Source organism: Sturnira hondurensis, unplaced genomic scaffold, assembly GCF_014824575.4.
Source record: "Sturnira hondurensis isolate 20B ecotype Veracruz unplaced genomic scaffold, ASM1482457v3 Scaffold0023504, whole genome shotgun sequence".
NCBI classification, from domain to species: domain Eukaryota; kingdom Metazoa; phylum Chordata; class Mammalia; order Chiroptera; family Phyllostomidae; genus Sturnira; species Sturnira hondurensis.
The window spans coordinates 281,052-303,695 of record NW_028096135.1 but is presented as its reverse complement, the minus strand read 5'-3'; the positions used below and the strand labels follow the sequence as shown (position 1 = coordinate 303,695).

The 22,644-nt window shown below is 38.2% G+C and overlaps 2 protein-coding genes across 3 annotated transcripts in view; one reads left to right on the top strand and one right to left on the bottom strand.

Annotated features, from left to right (window-relative positions):
• Window positions 1–1,028: 1,028 nt before the first annotated feature.
• Window positions 1,029–22,644, bottom strand: part of F8 (coagulation factor VIII) — a 211,571-nt gene continuing 189,955 nt past the window's right edge. For both annotated transcript variants that reach the window (XM_037037826.1, XM_037037828.1), the window contains 4 exons: window positions 11,652–11,796; window positions 11,099–11,247; window positions 10,027–10,203; window positions 1,029–2,060 (listed from right to left, as the gene is read on the bottom strand). In XM_037037826.1, coding sequence (XP_036893721.1) covers window positions 1,905–2,060; window positions 10,027–10,203; window positions 11,099–11,247; window positions 11,652–11,796 — 627 coding nt within the window. In that variant the 3' untranslated portion in view covers window positions 1,029–1,904. The remainder of the gene's footprint in view (window positions 2,061–10,026; window positions 10,204–11,098; window positions 11,248–11,651; window positions 11,797–22,644) is intronic.
• Window positions 18,915–19,350, top strand: LOC118981101 (histone H2A-Bbd type 2/3-like). Its single transcript, XM_037037831.1, has one exon. The coding sequence runs from the start codon at window positions 18,997–18,999 to the stop codon at window positions 19,348–19,350; it is 354 nt and encodes a 117-aa protein (XP_036893726.1). The 5' UTR covers window positions 18,915–18,996.

Below are 22,644 nucleotides of genomic sequence, written 5' to 3'. Positions count from 1 at the left end.
ACCCCCCGTGCTCCCCCCTCCCTCCCATTTCCACCCCCCTTAGTTGTTGTCCATGTATCCTTTATAAATGTTCCTCTAAATCCCTCCCCTATTTCCCCTGAAATTCCCTCCCCTCTCCCCTCTGGTCACTGTCAGCCTGTTCGGTTTTTTAAAATATTTTATTTATTTATTTGTTTGTTTGTTTGTTTATTTATTTATATAGAGAGGGGAATAGACAGAGAAAGAGAGGGAGATAAACATCAAATGATATCCTCTCACATGGCCCCCAACTGGGTATCTGGCCCCAAACCCAGGCATGTGCCCTGATTGGGAATCAAACCCTTGACTTTTTGGTTTGCAAGCTGATGATCAATCCACTGAGCCATACCAGCCAGGGCCAAATGGCTTTATTTCTACTTCTTTTTGAGATTTTTAAAAGCTGTGCACCCCTTAAAATCTTATTAAATCTTTGCATATTTCTGTCTGAAAAAGGCACATATGCATTCATAGATAATGTTGTATCTGATCCAGAGGGTTTGGGGGAGGCTCTTGAATCCCATCTATGAGGTTCAGTTTAATGACACTAGTTTTTGAGGTAAGACTGTGCCACTAACAGTGCCTCAAGATAGCTAAATAAGATAATTATATCTACTTTTTTAAAGAATTTATTTATTTCTCTTTAGAGGGGAAGGGGAGAGAAGGAGAGAAATATCAATGTATGGTTGCCTCTTGTGCACCCCCTGCTGGAATTGGCCTGCAACCCAGGCATGTGCCCTGACTGGGAATCAACCGCAATCGTGTGGTTCGCAGGCCCGCGCTCGATCCACTGAGCTACACCAGCCAGGGCTTATATCTATTTTTAAGAGGGCAAAAATAAACTTTTAGAAACCCTCACCTGAGGATATATTCATTAACTTAAAAGAGAGGGGGGAGGAGAGAGAGAGAGAGAACATCAATCGGTTGGATTGAACCCGCAACCTAGGTATGTGCCCTGACCAGGAACTGAACCTGCAACCTTTTGGTGTACAAGATGATGCTACAACCAACTGAGCCACCCACCCAGCCAGGGCCAAAAATAGATTTTAATATAGTAGTTCTTACATTATCTCCATTTTGCAGACTGTTAAAATGTTTTGCCTTTTGCTTTCAAGGCTGTGGTGATATGATCCCCAAATATGTTTTGTTCCATGCTTGACTAGGATAATAAAAAAGTGAGAGTTTTATTTTAAATATTCAAAGCTTAATCTGAAATGCTTACATCATGAATATCTCTGCCAAGTTTACATACATTGTTTTTCTACAGAGGAGGAAGTGGTGGCTATGTGAGAGACCTAATTTGTCAGCAGGAGAATGCTTTCCAGATGGGTTTCCTCATATATATATATATATATATATATATATATATATAGTCAGTCTTCAAGCAGCTGTAGAAAAGCTTAGGAGTTAAATAGGATGCAACACTTCCATAAAATGCTGGATTAATGACAAGTCCTTTGGGAAGCTTCAGGGCAGTGTCTGCTTGGACTGCATACTTGAAATACGTAGAAAAATGATAGCGCCAAGGCAATGCAAGGCAGGAAGTAACTCGGAGGCCAGGCTCAGGGGTAGAAGGCAAGTTTGAGAGGCATGCTGGACTGGAGTAAGGGAATGGTGTGGGGCTAGGAAGGAGGGGCAAGAGGACTGGCAAGGGCTTTGCTTAAACAGGGACAGTCCAGGCCAAACTGGGATGGTTGGTTAATAGGGGTGGGAGGGGGCACTTAAGACAATCCTATGATTATAATAAAATATAAGCAATTATATTTTACTACATTTTATGGAGAAAATTCTACATTATAGTTGTTTTATTGGATCAGGAGAATTTATGAAGGTCTCAGAAGTATCCCGTTGAAAATGCCAAAGGTTCCATACTTTATTTCTTGTTATGCTCAGTACAGCTGCTGTGCCTCACAGCCCAGAACCTCCAGCCTCAGGGCAATCTGGTGCACCCAGCTCTTGGGGTGAATTCTAAGGTAGCGGGTCAGTAGTGGTGGGTCTAGAGAGTTCACCACGGGTCTGAAGGAGTCTTGATTTCCCTGAAAAACCTGAAAGAGTAATGATAGCATTTATTAGTTGTCCAACAGGAAAAAAGTGGTTTCCCCGACATGGCCAGGGAATGTGGGTGTGACATCTAGAATTAAGAGCACCCTGCTTGCCTGCTATGGAGGCCTTTGTCTTTAATTTTTGAACAATGCTAACTCTTTATCATGAGATCCTTTGTATATGTGGTTCTCTGTGCTCAGAATGCTCTTATACCTTCTGTTGCTCCATTTTTATCTTTTGGGTTTCAGTTTAAATGCCATCTCTTTAAAGAGATCCACACCATGTAAAACAGGACTCTTGTTAACCTCAATTTCACTTTCTTCACAGGATCCAGTATTTTCTAGTTTATTCATTTACATGGTTATTGATTGTTCCCTGTTTTCATCACCAAACATCAGTTCCGTGAGAACAGAGACCTTACTCACTATGGAATATAAAGCATAATGTATAGACATGTAGAATATATAGTGTAATGTATATACATGGAAAATACACTGTAAACATTTGTTGAAGTTTGAGAAAAATTTTGAGAAATATTAAGGTTCCTGTTCTGACATTGTTTAAGAAATGCTCATGCTGTATTTGGAGGCTTGCACATCTGTAATACTTATTTCTGGTTATTTCCCCCCACGTTTTTATTTTGAAATATGATCAACTTCAAGAAATTGAAAGAACAATAAAATGAACACTTAAACATTCAATTAGGATCATCAATTGTTAATATATTGATATATTTACTTTCTACACACACACACACTTTCTGAACTACCCGAGAAGTTGTAAAAATCGTGGCATTTTACTCTCAAATACTTCAACAAATCAAACCTAAAAATAAGGTCATTTTTATACATAACCACAGGATAACATTACTATACCTAACAAATGTGATATTGATATCACAATGATGTATTTATATAGTTATCCCGACCCAGAATTTGATCAAAGGTCACACATTGCTTTAATGTATATCTCTTTGAATTCCCTTTAATCTGTTGTAGAAGAGCCTCCTCTCTGGTCTTTTTTTGTCCTTCATGATATTGATATTTCAATGTATGTATTTATCTATTTATCTATTTATTTATTTATATTTGAAAAATTTACTTTGGAAATTTTGGACACTTTAAAAAATTTATTTATTTACTTATTTTTAAAGAGAGGGAAGGGAGGGGAAAGAGAGGGTGAGAAACATCAATGTGTGGTTGCCTCCCGCACACCCCCAATTGGAGACCTGGCCCACAACCCACGCATGTGCCCTGACTAGGAATCCAACTGGTGACCCTTTGGTTCGCAGGCTGGTGCTCAATCCACTGAGCCACACCAGCCAGGGATGGGCACTGACAATTTTAAAAGTCCAAGACCATTGTCCTGTAGAATGCCCCACATTCCAAATTTCTGTGACTGTTTTCTCATTATTAGATTTTGGTTAAACATTTTTAGAGAATACTCTCATAGGTGCTGTGTCCTTCCTACCACATCACATCAGGGGACACATGATAGCAGTTTATCCCACTATTGATACAAAGTTTGATCACTTGGTTAAGGTGGTGTCCTCCAGATCTCTCTGTTACAAAGGTGGCTATTTTCCTTTCCTAACAAACAATCTGTGAGACCAGGTAAATAATTGTTCCTCATTAAGCTTTTATTCAAAGATTTTAGTATCTTAATTCAAGTTCCTTACAAGGATTACGTAGTATATTGATAGATTCAAATTGGTTTTCTAATCTTGCAATTTCTTCCATATTTTTATATCATGGCAGAAGGCAGAGGCACAAGAGACTGAATCAAACACACAATCACATTTAGAAATTCTTATATTTTCTTGTTCCAGCAATACACGGTGCTTTTGTAAAAGGTTTGGGAGATGTATTAGGTTTCTTAGTACAGGAGTACCCCCTACTGTTGATAAAATGAAACGCAATTTATTTCTTTAATGGGGCTGTAAGAGGTTTGTTTCTTGTGATTTTGTGATTTGTTTTTGGTTTTATAAGACACTTAATTTCCACCATTTGACTTTTTTTTTTGTTCATCACCAAGCCTCCAAGATACGTATCTCCCTTCAACAGAAAAAAGTGCCTTTGAAAATCAGTTCTACACATGTTCAATCTCTTTCCTTTCAGTTCTCCACGAGCCAATGCTATGATCCAGTAGGTCTCAAATATTGGTGTTTCATCACTCAGGGTGTGACTTTCTTTTTTTAGAAGTCATTTTATCTGTGTTTTACCACTACTAGATCTTACGCTGACCTTTCCTCTTTTTTTTTCACAGTCTCTTCTGAACTTCAGAGTGAGTTCTGGAGCTAGGTCAGTTAGCTTTGCAGGTTTATTTCCTACTTACTTGCAAATTAAAACTTACAGTATTTCCTGTCTTTTAGTTATTCTGTAGGTGAGTTATCAATGGTTTTATTTGCAATATATATATATTTGAAAACTGTATGGAAAGACTTAGGCCTTGAAGAGATACCGTGTGAATAGAAACATCAAGACTTGTGAGGGAGGAAGCCATCTAGGAAGTGGATCCATTTCTCTATTTCCACTGATGTCACATGGATCACAAACCAGCCAGCCAGATTGACCTAAATTCCTGAGCCACAAAATTCTGACCAAGTTTTTGGGTAGTTTCTTATGCAGTAATACATAATTGGTTCAGTGGGCATCCTTATCTTATTCTCAATCTCAAAGGGAAAGTTGTCTGTGTTTCAACTAAAATGTATTTGCTGTAAGAGTTTTGTGTATACCCTTTATCAAATTAAGAAATTTCCCTTATAGCCCTGACTGGTGTGGTTCACCGGATTGAGTGCCGGCCTGCAAACTGAAAGGTCGCTGGTTCTATTCCCAGTGTGGGGCGTATGCCTGGGCTGTGGGCCAGGTCCCTGTTTGGGGGCGTGTGAGAGACAACTGATCAATGCTTTTCTCCCTCTCTTTCTCCCTCTCTTCCCCTCTCTCTAGAAATAAGTAAGTGAAATATTTTTTAAATGTTTATTTATTTTTAGAGAGAGGGGACAGAAAGGAGAAAGAGAGGGAGAGAAACATCAATGCGTGGCCGCCTCTCATGTGTCCCCCACTGGGGACCTGGCCCGCAACCCAGGCACGGGCCCCGACCGGGAACCGAACCTGTGACCCCCTGCTTCACAGGCCCACGCTCAATCCACCGAGCCACACCAGCCAGGGCAAGTAAGTGAAATATTTTTAAAAATTTCCCTTCTGCTCTTATTTTGCTTTTTCATTAAAAATAGATGTTGAATTTTATAAAATGCTTTTTTTCAGCATTTATTGCTTATGTAATCCTTCAGCCTAGTAATGTGATGGCCTATACTAATTTTCTAATGTTAAAGCCAACATTGCATTCCTAGGATAAATCCAACTTGGATACATATTGCTCATATTTTATTTTAGATATATAGTCATGAATAAAATTAGCCTATTATTTTCCTTTCTAATAAAATTGTCCTTGTTGGGTTTTGTTGTCATCATAAGAAGTTGGATAATGTGTATTTTTTCCATTTTTCCAAAAGAATATTGGTATTATTTCTCCCTTGAAAATTTGATAGAATATTATATGTAGCCATCTGGATCTGGAGTTTTCTTTGTAAAAAGATTTTTAAACACCAATGCAATTTCTTAAAGGGTTTAGGCATTCCAAGTTTTCCTTTGCCTTTAGTAAGTTATATTTACTATCAATTAATTAATTTAATCTGATTTTTCAAACTTACTGATAAATGGTTCATAAATACCCTATTAATTTTTATGTTGGGAGGATTTTACTGGATGGTAAAATCACTCATGTATGTAGAAAATTTTTTAGCCTTTGCTTTAATTCATTAAATAAATTTTCACTTGACTCTTTTTGTTTTGGCAGGGAAGTTTCAGATTTTTCCTTAATGTAAATATTATTAACTATATTCTGATTTTCATTCCTGCTTAGAAATCAGCTGTCAATTCATCACCCTTATTATGGTAATGTATGTGTCTTCTTGTTTCTTTTTGTTGTGGTAAAATGTATATAAAATCAAATGTACCATCTTGCCCATTTTAAAGTATGTTTTCTGCCTCTAGGTATATGCCTATTCTGGGTATTTCATATAAATGGAATTATACAATATGTGGCTTTTTATGTCTGGCTTCTTTCACTTAGCATGTTTGAAAGTTTCATGCATATTGTAGCATGTATCAGTACTTTTATCTTGTTATAGCTGCTAAATGCATTCATGTCCAAGTTTTTGTTAATTGCATATCTTCAACTCTTCTGGGTATGTACCCAATGGTGGAATTGCTGGAACATATGGAAATGCTATGTTTACCTTATTGAAGGACAACAAAAATGTTTTGTACAGTGGCTGCCCCATCTCCCATTCCCATCAGGAATGTGGGTTCAAGTTTTTCTACATCCTTGCTAATACCTTTTATTTTCTGCATTTAAAAAAATTATAGCCATACTAATGGGTGTGAAGTGATATCTTATTTTGATTTTGATTTGCATGTTTTTAATGACAAGTGATGTTAATGTTCACATGTTTATTGGACATTTGTATATTTTCCTTGGAGAAATGCCTATTGAAGTTTTTTGTCTATTTTTAAATTCAATTGTTGCTTTGTTATTAAATTTAAGATTTTTAAAAAGACTATTTATTTATTTTTAGAGAGAGGGGAAAGGGAGGAGAAAGAGAGGGAGAGAAACATCCATGCGTGGTTGCCTCTTGTACATGCCCCACTGGGGACCTGGCCTACAACCCAGGCATATGCCTTGACTGGGAATCAAACCAGCAACGCTTTGGTTTGCAGGCCGGCACTCAATCCACTGAGCTACACCAGCCAGAGCTAAGAGTTCTTTTATATCCTGGATACTAGACCCTTTATCAAACGTGATTGGCAAATATTTTCTCCCAATGAGTAGATTGTCTTTTCAATTTGTTGAGAGTAGCCTTTGATGCATGAAAACATTTTAAAGGAGTCTACTATATCTATTTTCCCTTGGTTGTTTGTGATCATGGTATCATACCTAAGAAACCATTGTCAAATTCAAGGTCATCAGTATTTATCCCTATATTTTCTGCTAACAGTTTCAGGGTTTTAGTTCTTATATTTAAGTATTTGATCCATTAACCATTTTTTATATGGTGTATGGTAACAATTCTTTTGCATGTGGATATCCAGTTTCCCCAGCACTATTTGTTGAAGAGACTATTCATTTTCTATTGAGTGGTCTTGGCATGCTTATTGAAAATCAATTTATTGCCCTGGCTGGTGTGGCTCAGTGGGTTGAGTGCTGGTGTGTGAACCACAGAGTCGCTGGATTCCCAGTTGGGGTACATGCCTGGGTTGTGGGCCAAGTTCTCAGTAGGGGGCGCGTGAGAGGCAACCACACATTGATGTTTCTCTCCCTCTCATTCTCTCTCCCTTCCACTCTGCCTAAAAATAAAATAAACAAAATCTTTTAAAAAGCTGAATTTTTTTTAAAAAAGGAAATCAACCTATCATAGATGTGTATGCTTATTTCTGGATTTCAATTCTATTCCACTGATCCGTCTATCTTTATGTCAACACCACACTGTTTTGATAACTGCAGCTTTGTAGTAAGTTTTGAAATTGGGAAGTGTGAGTCCTCCAACTTTGTTCTTTTTCAAGATTGCTTGGGCTATTCTGGGTCCCTTGAAATTCTATATGAATTACTAGAATGGCTTGTCCATTTCTGCAAAAATGTCCATTGGGATTTTGATAGGGATTGCACTGAATCTGTAGATAGCTTTGGGTAGTATTGTCATCTTAACACTATTAAGTCTTCCAAGCCATGAACCTGGGATATCTTTCTATTTATTTAGGTTATCTTTAATTTTTCAGCACTGTTCTGTACTTTTCAATGTACAAGCTTTGCACCTCCTTGGTTAAGTTTATTCCTAAATATTTTATTCTTTTTTATGCCATTGTAAATAAAATTATTTTCTTAATTTCCTTTTTGGATTTTTCATTGCTTGTGCAACTAATTTTTGTGTGTGGATCACGTATTCTGCAACTTTGCTGAATTCATTTATTAGCTCTAAAAGTTTTATTTTTGTGGATTCCTTAGGATTTTCTACATGTAATATCATATCATTGGCAAAGGGAAATAGTTTTACTTGATTATTTCTAATTTGGATGCCTTTTATTTCTTTTTTTCACCTAATTTCTCTGGCTATAACTTCCAGTACAATGTTGGATAGAAATGACAAAAGTGGTCATCCTTGTTTGTTTGCCACTTCTCCACTATTTCTTTCCTTTCATTCTGAAATTCCAATTATGTACGTTAGGCTTTCTAACCATGCCATATTTATCTTAATTTATTTTTTATATGCTTCATCTTCTGTGCTGTTCTGGGTAATTTCTTTAGATATATCTTCCAATTGACTAAATTCTTTGTGCCTAATTTGCTATTGTTTTTTTATTTTAAAACTTCAACAACTACATTTTTTATTTCTTTTTTTAAATTTTTATTTATTTATCTTTTAGAGGGAAAGGAGAGAGGAAGAGAAACATCAATGTATGGTTGCCTTTCGTGCATCCCCTGCTGGGAGTTGGCCTGCAGGGAACTGGCCTGCAACCCAGGCATGTGCTCTGACTGGGAATTGAACCGCGATCTTCTGGTTCGCAGGCCTGTGCTCAATCCACTGAGCTACACCAGCCAGGGCTACATTTTTTTATTTCTAAAGGTATTGTTTTCCCCCAGAAACTACCTTATAATTTTAGATAATTTATTATTTATTTTTATGTTTCTATAGTTCATTGCTTTGAATATTATATGCATAATTATTTCATAATATATATCTGATAATGTCAATTGGATGATGTCCAGGTTCTAAATCTGTATTAATTGTTTCTGCTCACTTCTAGTCTAGTAGTTTTGTTGTGTTTTATGATTGTTGATCTATGTTTATGATCTTACTACTTTAATATGTGAGAATCCTGGAGACCTAAACTAGGAGTGCTTTCTTCTAGAATGGACTTGAAAATGGTTCTTCCAGATGTCAGGAGGTGTTACTTATTTGCAACTACTTTATTTTTTTCTTTAAAATTCTTATTGTTATTCTAGTACATTTGTCCCTATTTTTCTCCTTTGCTCTCCTTCGCCCAGCCCACCCCTCACTCCCATAGTCAATTCCCACACTGTTGTCCATGTCCGTGGGTCATTCATACATGTTCTTTGACTAGTCCCTTCCCCTTCTTTTCCACCATTATCTATTTTAGCTCTTTCTGGGTTCACTTCTTACTCGATGCAGGAGTCTCATATTCAGTTTTCCTTGCATTTTGCTCAGAACTTTGTGCCCTGATAACAACACTAATATAAGCATTTTCTTTAGGAAAGTTTTTCTATTTTACATTGTCTCATTTTCACCTCTCATTGCTCTGACTTAAGATCATTATTTTAAAATAAAAGTTCTTGGAAAGCATTACACTAAGCAAAATAAGCCAAGCAGTGAAAGACAAATACCATATGATCTTACCTTTAATAGGAACCAAATCAACAAAACAAAAAAACAAGCAAAATATAGCCGAAGACACTGAAATTGAGAACAGGCTGACAGTGACCAGAGGGAAGAGGGGAGGGAATTCCAGGGGGGAAGGGGAAGGATTTGCAGGAACACATATAAAGGACACATGGACAATAGTGGGGAGGGGGTGGAAATGGGAGGGAGGTCGGGAGGGCTGGGGGTTGGGCTGGGGTGGGGGGAAAAGGCAGAAAACTGCACTTGAACAACAATAAAAAAAGAAAAGAAAAAAGTTTTTAATTTTAATTTTTTTTTTTGCTGTTGTTGGTAGGGATTATATACCCTTGCTTGGAGTCACTGTGTCCTCCCAAAATGCTTTTCATGGTGTCACTCTATTACTATAGATAGTCAGTAAAGTTTACCCTGAAAGTTTGATCATGTATCAACCTTGCTATATCTCTAAATATCAAGCTTTAGGACAGATTTGTGCCTTTCCTATGATAGCAACATACCTTTACTTTGCCATTCTGAAGAAACGGAGTCCAGTTATGGCCATCTTGACTACTGGAGATGAGGAACTCCTTCACATACATGCTGGTAAGGAGAGATTTCGCCCCCTGGGTGGTTATTCCTGTAACTTTCATTGTCTTCCGGAAGTCCACTTGCAGCCACTCTTCTGGATTATTCACCTGAAGAAGTTAGTTAGACTAGTATCCCGTTGGTCACTAGTTGCTCCCAGAGCTACCCAAATCCCTTCTTATTAACCATGTTACAGCATTTACACTCTGCATTTTAATCATTTGCTTGTCAGCCTTCCTTTTTAGCCTCTAAGTAACTTAAGAGCTAAAATTTTCATTATTTACTTCAGTATCCCCAGGGTCAGCTGTTTAAAAGGTGCTTAGTAAATGTTTCCTGAATGAATATATATGCGCCATATAGAGACTGACTACAGTATTGCAAGTTTAGCAATGTGTTATATAACTTGTTTTGTTTAAAATGACAGGGTTGGGAATATAAGACAGAAAGCTGTAATTGAACAAGAATTAAATAAAAAAATTATTAAAAAAAATAAAATGAGCCCCTGGAGGAAATAATCAAATCAAATAACATAAGCAGAGACCATTAACTTCATTCATCCCAAAAAACTATTCAGTGATTGAAAAATCACATACTGAGTGGTTGTGGGAAAGAACTGTGCCCAATGAAATCTACACGACTGTGACCCTTTTCTTTGAGGCACTGAGAAACCTGCAAAGAGAGCTAATTATTGATATTTCTCTCTGTAAAAGTAGACTTTAGCTACTACAATTCTTTGACAGATAATAGCCTATTACTGCATATAGAGACTCTGTTTCCAGATGGTGCAGTTAGGGATCATTTCCCCCAATAAATGCTGTGTGGAATCACATGGACCACTAAATATCTGTGGGTTTTTCTGTTCACAGTCAACCTTCCTTGACACTTTTTTGGAACAACCAGGTGACAGAAATACCTCTGAAGAAACAATCAAGGGCTTTCCTTATTGTTTCCCAACCACTACTTCCCATTCTGCATCAGTTAAATAGACAATTTGTTGCCTCTTACCTGGGGTCTCCAGGCATTAGTCCTTCCCTGGAGGTGAAGTCGGGCTTGTGAAGGAGACCAGGCGGCAAACATATTGTTGAAGTAGGATGAGGCAGTAATCTGTGCATCTGATATTGCTTTACTCTCCATTCCTAGTGGAATGTTGCAGCCTCAAAGAAATGAAAGCACAGTGTAATCACAAGGACAAGAGGCAACCCTGGTTCCACTAACCTGTCTCTACTGGCACTCTAGGACTAGTGTCACCATGATGTAATTTCTCAGGTATTAACTTTTGCACCGATTCTATCATTGTTAACATTCCCCCTGTTCTTTGGCCAGCTCTGTTCAGCTTTGTTTGACTTTGATTTTCCATACTAATAGTAATGTAGGAGGCGGCTGCCTGTGGGGCATCCCATGATTAGAATGACCAAGCCCTGGATTTGCCAAGGACTGTGCTGATTTTAGCATTAAAGTTCTATATGCTGAGAAAACCTCCAATCTCTGGAAAACTAGGACCATTAATTAATTATCCTACTCACAGTTGGAAGATGGCAGGAGATGACTTGGCACTTACTGTTTAAATCACAGCCCATCAACTCCATGCGAAGAGTACTGCGGAGGCTGTAGTGTGTTGGGTGCAAACGTATGTACCGAGCAATAATTGGAGGGTTAAAAATATTGTGTTTTATTCCAGATGAATCCACATTGCCAAAGAAAATCTGTAGAGGATTAGCACAGATGCATGGAAAGTGAAGACAGAGCAAAAAGAAATTCCTACCAATTATATCTTCCCTCTAATTTTGCTTTGTGCATTTCTCAAAAGCAACCAACACTCAAAACCATTCAGGCTAGACAGGTATTAGGATAGAGTACATGAAGGAGAAAAACATCAGGAAGAGGAATGGAAAAAGGAAGGTTAGGTATGTGCAGGTGAAGTAGTCTATTTTGGGCCCCTGTAAAAGGTTCACCAACAGCTGAGGAAGCCATTTAGGGCTTTGCTAATCCAGCGTGGGCTACAGACCAGCATTATTGGCATCACTTCGGAGCAATTAGAAATGTGATATCTTGGGCCCTAGTCCAGATTTACTGAATCAGAACATGAAATTTGAGAAGCACTAGCTTAGGGCAGAGTCAGCTGTGAAATAAGACTGGGACTCAGCAGCTTATCATACTAGTGTTAACAATCTTCTAAGAATTTGGGCTCTGCAGTCAAATGCTCTAACTAATGTCACCTCAATTAAAAAAAAAAGAATGTGGGCTCTGTGAGTGCATGTGTGTGAACTGTGGGGCATTAATTAATGATTCTTTATGTATGAATTCATGAGAAAATTGTTAATATCCAACATGGAATTTAGGACCTTGACATGTCTACATTATAAAGTACATGATGTATTTAAGGGAAAAGGAACACAGTTTGAGAAATATGATAGTGATGCCAACTGAAAAGACCTAGAATTAAAACATGGCATATAGTATAAGAAAAGTTGAAAATTATGTCTCATAAAATATCTGGTCCTCTGTATCTGCTTGAATACACTAATACACAAATCAATGTAAGTTTGTTATACAGGGTGGGGAAAAGTAGGTTTATAGTTGTTCATATGGAAAATAATGCAATCATTTGTAAACAATAATACAAGAATAAACTCTGTTTCACATACTCACAACTGTAAATCTATTTTTGCCTCACCCTGAACCACATATCAGAATTATAGTATTATAAAGAATTAAAATTGTTTTTTAAAAAAATTCTCCTATAGGAGAAAAAATATTAATAAGTCTATGGCATTTCCCCATAAATTACAGCATTATTTTTTATAAATGTATTTGCCTCATTTTTTACTGAGTCCTTGTGTCTTGCTTGATTGGAAACCTTCTTAGAGAGACAATGTATTAATTCAACAGATAGTTAATGACTACACAAATTCTAGATTCTTTATATTATGTGCCAGGAATTGTGCTAGAAGATTTCATTGGTTAATTCTACTAAATGTATTTGTTTAGTATTAATTGGATCATTTATTTTCTTTTCAGTTTGTTTTCAAGTTACCGATGTTAAAAAACCTCTCACAGTGATTGGGTTTCTGTTTTTTTCCCCCTCCCTCCCTAGATTACCTGCTAACTGAAGAAAAGTTAGTGGTACATAACAGAAATACTTACAGAAGCATCAAAAGTAACATCACACAAATAAACAAGTAGCAATATTATAATCAAAGTAAGAGGTCAAGACAAATAAATCATTAAATGATATAAAAATACCCTTTTACATTAAACCAGGTGGATCCCATTACTAAGATACAGTACTCATAAAACCTTATAATTTTATTTCATTTTTTTGTACTTTCAAACTATGTCTTTATGTCACTTAAAAGAAGAAGGGAATGGATAAGCTTATCTTTTGACCAAGGAAATAAAAGTTTCAGCTTTCTAGTTCCTCAACAATCAATAACATTTTTTTCATATGGGTTGCATTACTTTTCTAAAATTTGTCTCAATTACACTTTGCATTCAATATTATTTTGTACTAGTTTCAAGTGTACAGCAGTGCAGTTAGACAATCATATACTTTACAAAGTGTTCCCCCTGATATTTTCAGTACCAAACTGGCACCATACACAATTATTGTAATGTTATTGATTATATTTCCTATGCAGTACTTTACATCCCTGTGACTATTTTGAAACGACCAATGTGTAATTCTGTTTTTTAAAATTGTTGTTTAAGTACAGCTGTCTCCAATCCCCCCCACTACTCCCTTTGGCTTTGTCCATGTGTCCTTCATACATGTTCCTTGATGACCCTACTCATTTTTCTTCCCATTATCCCCTCCCCCATCCCCAGTAGTTACTGTCAGTTTGTTCTTTATTTCAATGTCTCTAGTTATATTTTGCTTGCTTGTTTATTTTATTTATTAGATTCCACTTATAGGTGAGATCATATGGTATTTGTGCTTTACCACCTGGTTTAAAAACTAGGACCATTAAAGGACCACTTAGTATAATGCCCTCCAGGTCCATCCATGCTGTTGCAAAGGGTAGGAGTTCCTCCTTTCTTTCTGCTGCACAGTATTCCAATGTGTAAATGTACCACAGTTTTTTGATCTACTCATTGACTGATGGGCACCTAGGTTGCTTCCAGCACTTGGTGATTATAAATTGTGCTTCTATGAACATTGGAGTGGATAGTTTCTTTTGAACTGGTGTTTCAGGATTCTTAGGATATAATCTCAGCAGTGGAATTGCTGGGTCAAAAGGCACTTTCATTTTTACTTTTCTGAGGAAATTCCATACTACTTTACACAGTGGCTGCATGAGTCTTCATTCCTGCCAACAGTGTATTAGGGTTCCTTTTTCTCTACAGCCTAATACTTGTTGTTTGTTGATTTGTTTTTGATGGCCATTCTGACTGGTACAATGTGTAATTCTCAATCCCTTCCACCTTTTTCATCACATGTCCCACTTCCTCATGTTTGGCAACCATCAGTATGTTCTCTGTATATGTGGATGTGTTTGATTTGTTTGTTTATATTGTTTTTTTAAATCTACCTATATGTGAAATCACATGGTATTTGTCTTTCTCTGACTTATCTTTCTTATTCATGCTTCTGCAAATGGTAAGATTTTGTTCTTTTTTAAGGCTGAGTAACATTCCATTGCATACCTGTACCACAGGTTTTAATTCACTCATATATTGATGGGAACATGAATTTATTCCATAGCTTGCCTACTATACATAATGCTGCAATAAACATAGAGGTGTATATATTTTCTCAAATTAATGTGTTGGGCTTCTTTGGTTATATACCCAAATATAGAATTGCTGAGTCATAAGGCAGTTTCATTTTTAATTTTTTGAGAAACCTCCATACTCTTTTCCACAGTGGCTGCACCGGTCTGCATTCCCACCAACAGTGCATGAAGGTGCACTTTTGTCTACATCTTGCCAACACTTGTTGTTTGTTATTTTATTGATGATAGCCATTCTGACACATGTGAGGCAATATCTCATTGTGGCTTTCATTTTCATTTCTCTGATGATTAATGATATAGAGCATCCTTTCACATGTCTATTGTCCATCCATATATCCTGTTTGCAAAAGTGTCTATTCAGGTCCTTTGCCCATATTTTAATTGGATTGTTTGGGGTTTGCGGGGGTTTTTTGGTGTTGAGTTGTATGAATTCTTTATAAATTTCAGATATAAACCCCTTAACAGATGTATTATTAGCAAATATGTTCTCCCATTCAGTTGTCTTTCATTTTTTAAGAGATTATTTATTTATCTTTAGAGGGGAAGGGAAAGAGAGAAGGAGAGAAATATCAATGTATGGTTGCCTCTCATGAGTCCCCTGCTGGGAACTAGCCCGCAACCCAGGTATGTGCCCTGACTGGGAGTTGAACCGCAATCGTGTGGTTCGCAGGTCCTCGCTCAATCCACTGAGCTACACCAGCCAGGGCTCAGTTGTCTTTCATTTTGTTGATGGTTTCTTTTTAGTTAAATGTAGTCTAATTTGTCTTTCATTTCCCTTGCCTGATGAGATATGTTAGAAAAAATATTAAGATAAATGTCTAAGATTTTGCTGCCTGTGCTCTCTTCTAGGAATTTTATTATTTTGAGTCTTAAGTTTAAATCTCTAATAGATTTTGAGTTTATTCTTTTATGTGGTGAAAAAGCTGGTCTAGCTTCATTTTGTGCATGTATCTGTGCAATTTTTCTGTTACCATTTATTGAATGGACTGTCTTTACTCCATTTTACATTCTTGCTTCCTTTGTCAAATATTAATTGACCATATAGGTATGGGTTTATTTCTGGGCTTTCTATTCTGTTCAATTTATCAATATATCTGTATTTATGCCAATACCATACTGAGTTCATTACTATGGTCTTATAGTATAGTTTGATAATACATAACTAAGATTCCTCCAACTTTGTTCTTCTTACTCAGGATTGCTGAGGCTATTCAGGGTCTTTTGTGGTTTCATATAAATTTTTGGCTTCTTTGTTCTACTTCTGTGAAATACATCATTGCTATTTTGATAGGAACTGTATTGAATTTATACATTGCTTTGGGTATCATGGACAGTTTAACAATGTTAATTCTTCCTATCCATGAACACAGCATGTGTTTCCACTTATTGTATCTTCTTTAATTTCTTTCTTCAGTGTCTCATAATTTTCTGAGTACAGGTATTTTACTTCCTTGGTTAAATTTATTCCTAGATATGTTTTTAAATCCAATTTTAAATGGTATTGTTTTCTCAGTTTCCCTTTCTGATACTTCATTATTGGTATATTAAATGCAACCAATTTCTGGATGTTTATTTTACATCCTGCTACTTTACTAAATCTATTTATCAGTTCTAGTAGTTTTTTTGTGCACTCTTTAGGGTTCTGTATATACAGTATCATGTTATCTGCAAATAATTACAGTTTTACTCTTTTCTTTCTAGTTTGGATGCCTTTTATTTCTTCCTCTTGTCTGATTGCTGTAGCTAGGACTTTCAGTACTACGTTGATTAAGGGTGTTGAAAGTGGACATCCTTGTCTTGTTCTTGATCTGCAGGGAAACGCTTTTAGTGTTTTGCCATTGGGTATGATATTAGCTGTGAATTTGTCACTATGTTCAGATGTGTTCCAACCATTCTCACTTTGCCGAGAGTTTTTCAGAAAAAAATGGGTGCTGCATTTTGTCAAAAGCTTTTTCTGCATCTATTGATATAATCATATGATTTTATCATCTGTTTATCTTATGTATTACATTTATTGATTTGTGCATATTGCACCAACCTTGCATCCTAGGAATAAAACTCAGTTGATCATGATGTATGACATTTATTTATTTATTTATTTATTTATTTATTTATTTTTCCATTGCCATTTTAGTCCCCTTATACCCCCTTCCCTGCTGCAATCACCACACTTTTGTCCATGTCCATTAGTCCTTCCTGTATATCACAGAACTAGAACAAATATTTTAAAAATGTATATGGAACCACAAAAGGCCTTACATAGCAACAGCAATCCCAAGAAAAAAAGAACAAGTTGGAGGAATCACGCTACCTAATATCAAACTATAGTATAAACACATGGTAGTCCAAACAGCCTGGTACAGGCATAAAATCAGACACACAGATCAATGGAATAGAATAGAGAGCCCAGAAATAAAACCACATATTTGCAGTCAATTAATATTCAATAGAGGAAGCAAGCACATACAAAGATAGTTTATTCAACTAATGGTGTTGGGAAAGTTGGACAGATACATGCAGAAAAATGAAACTAGACCATCTTCTTACACCACACACAAGAATAAATTTAAAATGGATTAAAGATTTAAATGTTAGAATTAAAACCATAAAAATCCTAGAAGAAAAAACAGGCAGTAAAATCCTGGACATTGCTCATAGCATTATATATTTTTACTGATGTATCTCCTAAGGCAAGGAAAACCACAACAACAAAAACAAAAATCCAAGTGGGACTACCTCAAACTAAAAAGATTTTGCACAACAAAGAAAACCATCAACAAAACAAAAAGACAACCCACAGAATGAGAAAACATATTTAGTGATACATCTGATAAGGGGTTAATATCCAAAATTTGTAAAGAACTTACAAAAGTCAACACTAACCCCCCCCAAAAACAAAACCCCGAATAATCTGATTTTAAAAATGGTTAGAGAACCTGAATAAACACTTCTCCAAAGAGGACATACAAATGGCCAATAGACATATGAAAAGATGCTCAATGTCACCACTCATCAGAGAGATGTAAATTAAAACCACAATAAGGTATCACTTCACACCTGTCAGAATGGGTATCATCAATAAATCAATAAACAGCAAGTGCTGGACGTGGAGAAAGTGGGACCTTCATACGCTGTCGATGGGAGTGCAAAATGGCACAGCCACTGCAGAAGTCAGTTGGGCGGTTCCTCAGCAAGTTAAACACAGAATTAATTACCTTATGGCCTGGCAATTCCACTCCTAGATATATACCCAGAAGAACTGAAAACAGATGTTCAAACAGAACCCTGTACGGGAATATTCACCACTGTGCTAGTCACAACAGCCAGAAGGTGAAAATCACCCAAAAGGCCATCAGCTGATGAACGGGTGCACAACACGTCGTCCATCCACACAATGGAAGACTCAAGTGCTGACGCATGCTGGCATGTGAGTGAACCATAAGGAGAACATTATGCTAAGTGAAGGCAGCCAGACACAAAAGGCCACCTATTTATTGTATGGTTGCATCTCTAGAAGTCTCTAGAGTGGACACACCTCTACGTACAGGAAGCAGGCTCCTATTTGCCTGAGTTCTCGGGGAGAGGAGAGGTTGTTGGCCACGGGGAGCGGGGCAGGGGGCGGGCAGTGGGGAATGACTGCCTGATGGGTGCAGGGGTTTCTTTTTGGGTAGTCCCAACATCGTGGAAGTACCATTGTGATGGCCATCAGACACCACGAGTGTTGACCTGGTGCCACGGGATCACACACGTTTGTTGCTGTTTCCGTACAACATTCCTGTCCAGAGGAAACAGAGAGCTCCGTCGAAGAGAGGGTCCAGTGGGCCACGTGCGCAGGGTGCCACCAGCGCCCTTGCTTGGCAGGCCCAGGCCCGCAAGGCCCAATGGGAAAGCAGTGACCTCATGGAACTTCGGTGTCACACAGCGTGTGCCTCCACCAATCAGGGGCCGGCCCGTGGTCGCTAGGATACGCAGTAGGGGCCTGTGTACTGGCCATCCAGAGAGGTTGGGACCAACTGCCCAATCTCACCTGACCGCACCTGACCGCACCTGATCGCACCTGACCGCACCTGGCCGCACCTGACCGCACCTTGCCGCACGGAGACACCCCGCAGCACCCCGCAGCACACTGCAGAGCTACGCCGGTGGGAACAAGAGCACCCAAAGCCCAGCATGCCTGGTCGAAGGAGCCGTAGGGGGTCGTCCGGTACCGGTCACCGTCGCCAGAGGCGGATCCGCACCCGCACGGCTAGAGCTGAGCTACTCTTTTCTGTCAGCCACCTGGAGCGCCTCCTGCGTGAAGGCCACTACGCCCAGCATCTGACCTCATCTGCACCCGTGTTTCTTGCGGCCATCGTACAGTATCTGACCGCCACGGTCCTGCAGCTGGCCGGGAACGAGGCCCAGAGAAGCGGCTGCAGGTTCATCACCCCACAGCTCGTGGACATGGCCATCCACAACAATGCCCTGCTCAGTGTCTTCTTTGCAAGCACCACCATTTCCCTAGTGGCCCCGGGCTGGCAGTAGCTGCCCAACAGGACATGGGTTCTCTGGGCCTCAACCCCAGGGTGCCAGGCCTCTTTGCAGCCCAAGCAGCCCAAGCCTGGCTGGTGCCTTGGGCAAACCCATTGAAAATAAACTGTTTATTCTTGAAAGAAACCCATGTGCCTGCTTTGGTCACTGTGTCTGTGGGGGGTCTGAGGGACGAAACTCATTGGAGGGATCGGGGCGGGGTGTCTGCCAGTGGGTGAGGGTGGAGTCAGGGACGGTGAGAGGAGCAGCCTCTGGAGGTGACAGTGCAGGGCGTGGCCCTGGGTGGGAGAGGCTGCCTGAGATGGCTGTGAGGATGGGGTGTGGAAGACTCCCCCACGGCCTCTGAGCAAGTCGAAGCCCATCAAAGTTCCCCGAAGGATGGTGTTCATGGGGGTGGAGTACTTAGACCATGACTAAGGCATCGTGATAGGGTGAATGTGTCATGCCAACTCGGGTGCGGGATGGAGGAGGGGACAAAGGGGTTGGCGTGGACTCCAATGGGGCAGTGGATGGACGGGGAGATTGAGGAGGGAAAGTGGAGGGCAATCAAGAAAATCCAAAATCGGAATGGTGGTCACACAGGATCAGTAGTTTAGTTTGACTCCTGGTCCCTTATAGATATGAGGAAACACCCTTAGCAACCTGGGTAAACCAGCTGTCATATAGCAATAGTGGGTGCCTGAAGATCTTTTGTTTGCATATACAACTTGCACCAGGTAAGGCCCCGCCTGTCAACAATTTTGCAAGGGAACCCTGTCCCTGGAAAGGCTTTTCCCAGAACCCCTATTTGTGTGTGTAACTTGAGCTGGATCAGGTTCTTCCTCAAATCACTTGATTTGCATATTACCTAGGGAAGGGGGCCTTAGGATGTTAAAGCCAGATTAATAACAGACTGATAACCATATCTTTAAATTAATGATATTTCTTTATGCCTTATGTAGTTTGAATTTGATTAATAAGAAATTTTATTCCTACTGCTTCCCTGCTAGTGTACCAATCTGTTATTAAACTTCAATTTATTTTGATAATGGGAACATAACTCCTTCACTCCACTTCAGAATGGTGATTAGATAAGGATAAAAAGAAATTATATGAAATTTTAATTGCATATGTCTGTATATACGATATGTATAACATAATATGTATTAAAAATATGTCAAATATAGTTATGCTAAATTAAGAATTTACTAAGTATTAGGGATAATACTGTATGCTGCCCACCATACTCTTTTACTTCCTTTTTGTTTTTATTTAATTCTTTATCACACACAATATAGTCAATGTATTTTGTATCCCCTTCTATGAATTTAACACATCTATAAAAATGTTTATTCACCAACATATTCAGGACACAGAACACCTGCTATGAACATTGGTGTTCAACTTTTTGTGTACACATATGTTTTCATTTTCCTTGGGAAATTCCTAAAAGTAGTAAGTGTTAGGTGATAGGTTAGGTATATATCTAGCTTTCAAAAATAAGTGACAAACTGTTTTCCAAAGTGTTTGTATCATTTTATACTCCCACTATGTGTGGGGTTTTCCATTGTTCCATATCCTTGTTGACATTTGATGATATCATCAGGTTAGTGTTAGCCATTCTAGTAGATGTATAATAATATATTACTGTGGTTTCAATTTCCAATTGGCTAATGGTTAAAGATGTTGAGCATATTTCTGATTTGCCAATAAAATGATGTTAAAATCTCCAACATGATTGCAACTTCTTAAATATCCAAATAAGCATTTCAGCAGACCTCTAGCATGTATTCATCTTGCTTATCTGCAACTTTATGACCTGGAAATTACCATTGCACACTTGGATTCTTTGAATTTGGCCATTTTAGATACTTTATATAGGTGGCATCATACAGTATTTGTCTTTCTGTGAGCAGCTTATTGCACTTAGTATAACGTCCTCAACATTAATCTACATTGTTAAAAAAATCTTTCATAGATGATGCTGAGTCAAGTCTTGCTTTTATAGACAGTGTGATTATCAGATTAGTTTATGCTGCCAAATCTTAAATTAAATCATATTAATACTTTTTATTTTATTTTTATTTTTTTATTTAATTCTTCTTCAAGTACAGTTTTCTGTCTTATATTCCCAGCCCTACCCACCCCCTGCCCAGTGCTCTGCACCTCCCTCCCATTTCCACCCCCCACGCTTAGTTATTGTCCATGTGCCATTTATACTTATTCATGAGAGTCCATCCCCTTTTCCCCTATGATTCTCTCCCCTCTACCCTCTGGACCCAGTCAGCCTGTTCCATATTTGAGTGTCATTGGTCATATTTGCTTGCTTGTTTGTTTTGTTGTTTAGATTCCTGTTAACGGTGATATCATATGGCATTTATCTTTCACCGCCTGGCTTATTTCGTTCAGCGTAATGGTTTCCACTTCCATACATGATGTTGCAAAGGGTAGGAGTCCCTTGTTCCTTTCTGCAGGATAGAATTCCATTGTGTAAATGTACCATAGCTTTTTGGTCCAGTCATTGACCGATGGGCATCTAGGTTGCTTCCAACTCTTGGCTATGGTGAATTGTGCTGCTATGAACATCGGGGTGCATAGGTTCTTTTGGATTGGTGTTTCAGGGTTCGTAGGATATAATCCTAGCAGTGGAATTGCTGGGTCAAAAGGCACGTTCATTTTTAGTTTTTTTAGAAAGTTCCATACTGTTTTCCACAGTGGTTGTACCAGTCTGCAATCCCACCAACAGTGAACTAGGGTGCCCTTTTCCCCACAACCTCTCTAGCACTTGTTGTTTGTTTCTTTGTTTATGATGGCCATTCTGTCTGGTGTAAAGTGGTATCTCATTGTGGTTTTAATTTGCATCTCTCTGATTGCTAGGGATATCAAGCATCTTTTCATGTGTCTCTGGATCCTTTGTATGTCCTCCTTGGAGAAATGTCTGTTCAAATCCTCTGCCCATTTTTTAATTGGGTTGCTTGTCTTCTTTGAGTGCAGTTGAATGGGTTCTTTGTATATTTTGGAGATTAAACCTTTGTCTGAGGTATCATTGGCAAATATGTTTTCCCAAACAGTTGCTTATCTTTTTATCTTGATACTGTTTTCCTTAGCCATGCAGAAGCTTTTAATTTTGATCAGATCCCATTTGTTTATTTTTTCCTTTATGTCCCTTGCTCTAGGGGATATATCAGTAAAAATTTTGCTGCATGGAATATCTGAGATTTTCCTGCCAATGTTCTCCTCTAGGACTTTAATGGTACCATGACTTATATTTAAGTCTTTTATCCACCTTGAATTTATTTTGGTGTATGG

Bases quoted from the DNA above. Each gene is read 5' to 3' on its own strand.
- LOC118981101 (XM_037037831.1), top strand. From the start codon at position 18,997: ATGCCTGGTCGAAGGAGCCGTAGGGGGTCGTCCGGTACCGGTCACCGT.